Source organism: Cyanistes caeruleus, chromosome 24 (genome assembly GCF_971803275.1).
Source record: "Cyanistes caeruleus chromosome 24, bCyaCae1.hap1.1, whole genome shotgun sequence".
Lineage (NCBI taxonomy): Eukaryota > Metazoa > Chordata > Aves > Passeriformes > Paridae > Cyanistes > Cyanistes caeruleus.
In genome coordinates, this window is record NC_141724.1 from 4,396,684 (window position 1) to 4,405,229 (window position 8,546).

General features: G+C 46.0%; 1 protein-coding gene across 1 annotated transcript; it reads right to left on the reverse strand.

The window, feature by feature from the left end:
• Positions 1-521: 521 nt before the first annotated feature.
• On the reverse strand, positions 522-6,602 carry SRSF3 (serine and arginine rich splicing factor 3). The gene is made up of 6 exons (XM_023942329.2): positions 6,470-6,602; positions 5,509-5,716; positions 4,482-4,616; positions 2,242-2,280; positions 1,564-1,650; positions 522-1,314 (listed from the first exon to the last, which is right to left on the reverse strand). The coding sequence occupies exons 2-6, from the start codon at positions 5,712-5,714 to the stop codon at positions 1,287-1,289; spliced, it is 495 nt and encodes a 164-aa protein (XP_023798097.1). The 5' UTR covers positions 5,715-5,716; positions 6,470-6,602; the 3' UTR covers positions 522-1,286.
• Between the last annotated feature and the right edge of the window lie 1,944 nt (positions 6,603-8,546).

An 8,546-nucleotide genomic window follows, 5' to 3' on the forward strand; every position in this document is an offset into this window, starting at 1 on the left:
AAGCCAAGGGGGCAGCACTGGCACATCCTTCCCTTACAGCTTCACCATCCTTGTCCCAGCCGGGAAACCACCAAGCAAAGGAAACTCCACCACCAGTGTTTATCATGAGGGATTTAATCTAAACCACACAACTGAACCAATGGAGCACATCTTCTCTGGGATGGATACAGGTCCAAGGGAGCCCCTTGGGCAGTGTGGGAGCTCCACCTGCTCTCCAGCCATTTCTACCAGAAGTGAATCTTCAAGGGTACATTTTGGTTTCCAGACCAGCAATTTCCAAAAGGGAGATAGGAAGAATACTTTAACTGCTGTTCCAAGGAATCACCACAGGGCTCACTGTTAGGCAAGAAGTCATGTGGCATCAGCTACTGACCACCCCAGCTGAACCTGTAAAGCAGGGATTAGACTGCACCTCACCCCGGACAGGTGAGCAGGTACAGCTGTGTTGGACACTTCACGGGTGTTCCAGCCAGGTGGGGTGACTGTCACAGTCAGTGAAAAGTTAAATACTGAACAACAAGTTGTAACCAAAACTTTAATCCCAAGGATCTCACAAAAGACATTTTACAAGTGACATGAAAATTCTTGTACAGTAAAGAAATGTTTAATAACTAATGTTTACAATGTACCATTAGACACAACACATCCACTCCAGGTGTCAGTTCTGCTGTGGATTTGGTCTATTCAGAGCTTCTGGAATACATGGTCAACCAACAATCATCTAATTAAGGACTCTACTCACACCAAGTACAAAATTAACTGACCCTATAGCTAAAAAGTTTTATTTCATGGAATATAAAGCAGCTCAGTCAGAACTGGCGCTGGATGAAGCTGCAGCCCCCAATCTTCTCCCTCCCCATGCCACTGGCTCACTACTCTCCTTCCCAGATGGGCTATGGAGCACCCACATCCTGCTCTGCTCATGGCCTGATCCCAACACACCATCTATCCCTGCACACTTGCTCGAGCTGAGCCCCAGCCCAGCCCAGCTCTCCCTGCTACACAACACAGACTGTTTGTCATTCCACCCCCCACCCCCCCTGCGTCTAATGGTACATTGGAAAACCATTAATATTACAAATCATAGGAGCTGCTCAGAACCATATACAGATTCACATCTTTACATTTGCCACCTGTTACAAGATACAAAGAACAAAGCAGGTTCAACAGCTAAAACATTTTAAAAATGCACCAAGCTTTATGAAGTTTCAAAACAAAACAATGTTCTGTACATACTCCTGGCCTCGGATCTCATGACTTCCTGTACACAGCTCCGTCCCACAGTCTTATTTCCTCTCATTTGACCTGGAGCGACTGAAGAACAACAGACAGGTAAGGTTAGGATCAGATGTCAGGAGCAGCACATTTTCCTTTAAGCCCCCCCAGCCACAATCAGCAGGTGATATTTGAGCATTTTAAAAATACTGTTCATTGACTAAAACAGAGTATATTATTGTTTAAGGTGAAGAATCTCCTATGACACTACAGGTGATTCTCCAGCAAGGCACAGAAAGTCATTTTTGCATTTTCTCAGAACACATAAACACTGAAGACTCTTCTTACCTGCGAGACCTGGAAAAGGAGCGAGAAGGCTTGTGGTTCCTCTCCCGTGAGAGTGATCTTTCTCTTCTCCTGTCTCTGGAGAGGGACCTGGTGGAGATCACAACATCACATCATCAGAGCAAAGCCTCATCAGGCCAAGGAGGTTCCTTGAGGAGCTTCCCTTCAGGAGTGGAGGTTTCTAACTATTCAACTAGGGGAAACCTGTCACCCATGCTGCTATTAACCCTTTCTTGAGGGAAGAATAATATTCCTGAGCCAAGAGCTGTAAACAGGCATGCAGTACTTTGCAGAAGTTTGGTTTTTTTCAGAATCCCACTTAATCACATTCTAATTTATGGCCGGACTCAAATCTTAAAGGTCTTTTCCCACCTAAGGGCTCCATGATCCTATGCTTACAGTATCTGCGAGTAACACATTAACAGTTAAACTTTGGGGAAAACAGACAGAAGACCCCAGGCAGCTACAGAAAGGAAATTACTTCTGCTCTCAGTATCCTTCCACTGCTATCCTTGGAATCTCAAACAGCTCAGTAATTGCAGGCAAGCAATATGACAAACAAATCTGTTTCCCTTTTACCAAACTACTGACTGTGCACAGCCCACGCATGGAGCTGTTTTGGGCTGCTCTTTTCAACCCTCCAGGCTGGAGTAGTCCATGGGGCAAAGACGGGATTCATACCTGCTGCGGCTCCGGGAAAAGCTTCTCCTTCGTGGTGATCTAGAACCAGAAAACAAAATGTGAGGCACTTTATCCATTCTTTGAGCTTTAATGGGGTGAGGCATTTCCCAACTTGTCAAACTCACTGTTGGGCCCAGGGAACGTGCCAAGAATAACTGGCATCCATCATCCAGTAAAAGGCATGGAAAGATTAGGCAGTAAAACCAAGTTCAGGGTGAACAGCACATTTCCAACCACGAATTCACTTAACTAAGAACGCGTCAGAGCAGAGTTGTCCAATGCAACACTTTCCATTTCAACTAAATACACTGCCCAGGACACCACACCAAAGTCCCACAGGTGGTTCCAAAAAAAAAAAAAAAAAAAAAAAAAATAGCACAGAGCAAATGTTTTGGAACCCATGCAAGCAAAAAAGGTCCATAACAAGACATAAGAGATATCAAGTGGAAAAAAAAAAGTGAGAATGCGCTCAGTGTCAATATTGATAATGCCATTAAGTGCTACATTAGAACTGCATATTTGTGACTGTCATTTTTAATGCCATAGAGTGTGTTTAGACTATTTTCTTATAAAAAATTAAAAATTAAAAATATAACCTTAGCTCGGCCCAGTTCATCCCAAAAAGTAATTGTTTTAAGTTTTGAAAACTGTTAGTAAAACCATTTAAAGGTGATAGGATTTTTTTTCTGGCAAGGAAAAGCTACATTTGTTAGAGCTTCATTAAAAATTTAGTTTGGCATCTCACATGCAAATATCCTGGTTTTTACATTATTCACAGTGTAAGAGCTTTCATATCACCCTTAAAAGTTTTCTCAAGCAACATATGTACGTTACCACTCAATTATGCACAGCCAGCCTTTGATTGAGAAAAGTAATTACTTATAAGCCGCTTACTCCTTATTTTAACCAGCAGTAAACTGTATAAGCAGGAAAAACTTACAAGTCTTTGGTTTCAACAAGCTAGAAATGGTGAGGTGAGGCTGCCGGACTGACTGCCAAGAAGAATTTGCTGAAAAGGTTTTGCCAGATGTTGCGTTGTATTTAGTTGGTTGGCGAAGGGGGTGTTGTGGATTTTTCCTGCTTTTTTGTTAGCCGAAGGCTGCTGCTGTAGTTGTTGTGAAGACATTTGGTAAATAAACAGCTGAGCTGATTGGCCGGGAATGTGTGGGCGGTCGAGGTGGCTGCTGCCGATTTGGTTAAGGTTGGAGAGAAGGCTGAGAGAAAACAGCATGCTCGGGAACCAAAGGGCGGTGCAACCTGACGACTGGCCATGCCTGGGTCATGTGAAACGACACCAGCCAAGCTGCATGGGGCGCGCTGGTCACATGACGCTGAAAGGGCTAGTTGGCTGGCTAATGCAGACTCAGAGGGTGGTGAGAAGAGACATGATGGTGACTCTGTAACGGGTTCATTTTTATTAATAGATGGACCAAAAAGCATAAAAAAAATGAAAAACAAGCCATCAGTACAACCATCTATTAGCTAACAAATACTCCTAATGTGTTATTTTTTTCAACAGCAAAAGGGTAAGCTTGAAACCCTGGCTCAGGAGGACTTCACTCACCTGCCACAGGCAAACTGAGTCCTGTAAAAACCACGGTGCACACTTAAACTGCCAGACAAACTAGTCTGGGTCCAAGAACGTGCCAGTTCCCAAAAATCCTGCCATCTGCTAGAGAGCTGGGTTTGCAAACCTCAAGTGACAGGATTGTCACATGATGCTTTATTTCCACGCTAACACTAAAGTGTCAAGATTCTAGATGTTTAAAGCAACTGTTAATCTATTATTAAACAGCTGCCTGCTTGGGAAGTATTTAAGTTCTGCAAACGAAGTGGAGAAACCCATTGGTATGGAAATGCTAAACTGCTGTATGTCATGTTCTGCCATTATGGAGTAAAGGAAAGGAACAGCCTAAGTTGAAGTATGGGGAAGAAAGGGAAAGTGTGACTAGAAGATGAGCAGGTTTTAAGAGGAAGGAGGATAAGCCCAGGACAGAGGACACTGACTACCAACTGCACAGTCACCTAAGGACAAAAGCCAACAACATTCAACACAACTCAAGTTCACCTCGATTTTGTGGGGAGGGGGGTGATTTTGGGGTTTTTTTTAGCATTCGTCATTTCCGAATCATGATCAGATAGATGAATGTCATCCATCAACATGCCTTTAACAAGCCTGCTTCTAGGATGCTACGTGGTAACTGTGCCAAGAGCTCTAGGATTGTGCTGTGCCCAGGTACCTGCGCCGAGGAGGGGGACTCCTCCTGCGATAGTCATCCCGAGGGCGCCGGCCCCACGATGGAGGGGGGCCACGGTTCCGACTCCGCTTCTCCCCGTTGGAGAGCTCCACTCGGACACGACACCCACACAGGGTTCTGGGAAGAGAAGGTGACACTGGTTAGCATTTAGAGGGAGACAGCAGCACGGAACAAAGCATACATGATCCAGAAAAGGGAAAAGAAGGGATAAGGGCAAAAATGTTTTGTCATCAAAAAACAGTGCCCAGACTCAGCTCCAGCATGCCTGTGGGGGACCCTTCCCTGGAAGTGTCCAAGGCCAGGTTGGACTGGGCTTGGAGCCAACTGGTCTATCTAGTGGAAAGTGTCCCTGCCCATGGCAGAGGGTGGAACTGGATGGGCTTCCAGCTGAAACCATTCTGAGATTCTTTCGCAGACAAAGGTTTGGCTGCTTCTCAAAACTGCTGTGCCAGTAAATCAGGCAGGGAAAGAGCAAAGGAGTCTCCATGACCACTTTTACCTCTTTATAGTAAATTCATGTGCAATTTAATTAATGCACACAAAGAGGTACAAGTAATTTCAAACTTGAGAGTTCAACTGTGAAGTGCAAAACTAACCAGTACAATGCTATTCATGGAAGGCAGGGTTTGGTGAGGTATTGGGAAGGAATTCCTCCCTGTGAGGGGGAGAGGCCCTGGCACAGGTTGCCCAGAGAAGCTGTAGGTGCCCCTGGATCCCCAAAAGTATCCAAGGCAATGGTGCTTAGAGCAGCCTGAGATGGTGGAAAGTGTCCCTGCCCATGGAAGGGGGTGGGACTGGATGAGCTTTGAGGTGCCTTTCAGACCAAACCAATCCAGGATTCTATTGCTGCAATGTAAGAACACCCTTACAGTAGCATATAAATAAACAGCACATAAAAAACGTGTCAAGACCTTAGTCCTGCAGTTTAAGCTTCACAATTTAGAACTGTATCCCTCCTATAATGTCTCGTATTTTGACCAGCCAAGCCAAGCACACAAGCATGTTTTACCTTCCATCTAGTTCTCTTACTGCATCAGCTGCATCTCGGGGATCTTCAAATTCCACAAAAGCAAAACCAGGAGGATTTCTCGCCACCCATACACTGCGCAGTGGTCCATAGTAGCCAAAAGCTCGCTCTAATTCTGTTTTGTTGCCATTATTTCCAAGGTTACCCACGTAGACCTTGCAGTCCAGCGGACAAGAATCACGATGCATTGCTAGGACAAGAAAAAAAAATTCACATATATTTAACACATGTGCTCCTTCACTTCCAAGGGAAATCACTCTATTGGCTGCTTCCCCCTGAAACTTCAGCAGTGATACGTTCTGATGGAGACATTGTTTGGAAAAGGCGCGGGGGGGGGGGTGTGAGAGAAGACTGTTAAAACCCAACAAGAAAAGACAGCAGCTATGTTTCACTGTGACTAGAATTCACTATTTCGGGGAACTTCGTTTACTTTTACAGCTTAGATTTGAGGGAGGTCCCTGCGCCCCTCTTCCTGCTTAGCGCGGGGGGGGTCTGCAGAGGGCGCTGCGGGGGGGGAGGCTCCATTGTTCCCGGATCGGGATTAGGATCAGAGCGTTCCGCGCACGAGCGGGGGTGGGGGGCAGCGCCATCTCCCGCCAAGCCCTGCGGGCAATGCCCGGGGACTCGCTCCGGAGCTGCTCCTCGGCATGGCGTGAGGGGCGAGCGCTGCCACCGGCGGGCAGCACGCCGCCACACCGCCCCCGCGGCACCTCCGCCCCCAGCTCGCACACTGCGGGGAACAGGCCGAGAACGGGATCCTCCGGGCAACCCGCGGCCTCCCCGCCCGGTTCCGCTCAGGGCTGCGGCAGCCGCCGCCCCAGGCCCGGCGTTACAAAATGGCGGCTGCTCTTTGTTTGCCGCCGCCGCCGCTTTCATCCGCCCTACCGGGCACCAAGACCGCGGCTGCCGCCTCCCCCCCGCCCTCCGGGGTGAAGATCCTCACCGGTGCTCAGAGGGAGGCCGCGCGAAGGGAGCCCGCGCTAAACTCAGCCGACTCGACCCTCAGCGAGACCCCAGCTCCGCTTTTCCTCACTGGACAAAATGGCGGCCACCAACCGCCCCGCCCGTCTTTATATAGGGCCAGTAGCCCCCACGTGATGCAATGCGTCAGCGAATCACAATGCGTCGTTGCGTTGATTGACAGATACCGTCACTGCGCGCGCGCGCGGGTGGGTGGGACTTTGGCGATAATGGCGGGAGCTCTGAGGCTGCCCCGCCCGGGCCCTGCAGTCGGGGAGCGGTAACACCCCCAGAAGTGCTGCTTTTCTGGCTAACATGAAAAATAAAGTTTATTTCCTTGTGTCTTTGGCCTGATGAGGTCCGTCCAGGTAGGGTTTGTACCTATGAACGCGTTAATTTTCTCAGAGCCGTTTTTCTCCGTGAGCTTTCAGTAAGTGTGTTGAGCAAACTGCTGTAAACCAGAGTTTTTGGTAAATTTTATGTCCGGGTTTTGCTTACTTAGGCACAAAGGACGGAATTGAATTTTTTTTAGCGCTTGAGAAGACGAGAGGATCTGAATGGAGGAATTTTAGTTAAGATACACAGTACTGTTGATGTGCTTTGCCAAACTCTCACTCATACATGATGTTTGTACGTGTTGTATGTACAATGGGTTTTAACCTCTAATTAAACAATTAACTTGCTCCAAAGTGGTTGCCTTAGGTAAAAAAAACCTCCTGATTTTGGTTATCAGCTAATATAAAAAACCCACCCAGGGCTGTTGCTGCAATAACCTCCCAAAATCCTCCTTTTGCAGCCAGGCTGGGTTTAATCCAGACTTCAGCTCTTTGCCATGGGCAAAAGAAGATGAATTTTTCTGGTACAAATGTAATTACTAATACTTTAAATCATATCACACAAAAAAAACCATTTTGAATACAAATTAATGCTCATTGACTATGCTCTCCAAGCAGGAGCTGTGTAGAGGATGGAGTATCCTCTGTCTACCAGAATTCCAGAAATCCAATTGGAATTAAAAGCAACTAGCTGATATAATTAATTGGAATTTCCAAAAATCTTTTGCAGTATCCTCCATTATTTTTAAAAGCTTTTTCTCGGTAAAATCCTCCAAGGGTCAAAACTGGCCAAGGGACAGACACAACAATTTTGAGGTAATGAATGCTCTGAAGTATCTTTATTCTGTGTACAGTTATCTGAGAGTTACCTGCCTTTAATTAAGGAAATCTAATCCATTGTAATCTAAATTAGTTTATGGATAATTTCCTGAGGCAACACAAACAAAGGAAATAATTTGAAGGTTGGAGCTGTTCAGCCATTTCACTTTGTGACTTCTTTGAGACAGTGATTTCCAGCATTCCCCTTCCTTCTCCAAGGGGGTTTACAGCATTCATTCACATCACATAATCTATGTTTCAAACATGATTTAAGTTTTGGAATAATGGATATTTAAAAAAAGAGAAAGAATCAGAATATTAGAGAGCAAGTTAGATAACCTTGTAATCCTAACAGAACTTTTAATTTCATACCAAAGTTACACATGATATATGAAGACTTGGGAACAAAGGATTTATTCAGAAGTCAGTTCACCTGGTGTAAAGCAAACAGAGCACTCAGCACTCACCTAGGACAAGTTACCTGCTCTATTCAAGCGCCTCTTCCCTGGGGTTGAGCCTGTCACCACATCTTATAAATCACAGTCCACAAAAATCATGTCATCCAAACAATCTGTTTCCAGTTTGCTTTTGCCATTATTCAGAAACTAAACATGGCCCATCACAGGGATACAAGGCAGAGGTCAGAGTGTTCAGCCAAATTCCCAGAGCTGGGGTTGGGGTGTGCCAGCACAGCCACACAACACTTGTGTCATTCCAAAGTCAGCGGTTTGATCATCCTCCCAAAGCTGGCCCCCAAACCAGCCCTGTGGATGTCACACATATGTGGAAGCTTTGTGCTACATTACTTCCCTCCTTCTCCCAAATTTATGAGTGTTTGGAAAACCCTGCTGCATTGCACTCGCTGGCTTTTACCACTTGTGTCCAATATTATTGGCTGAATGTTTT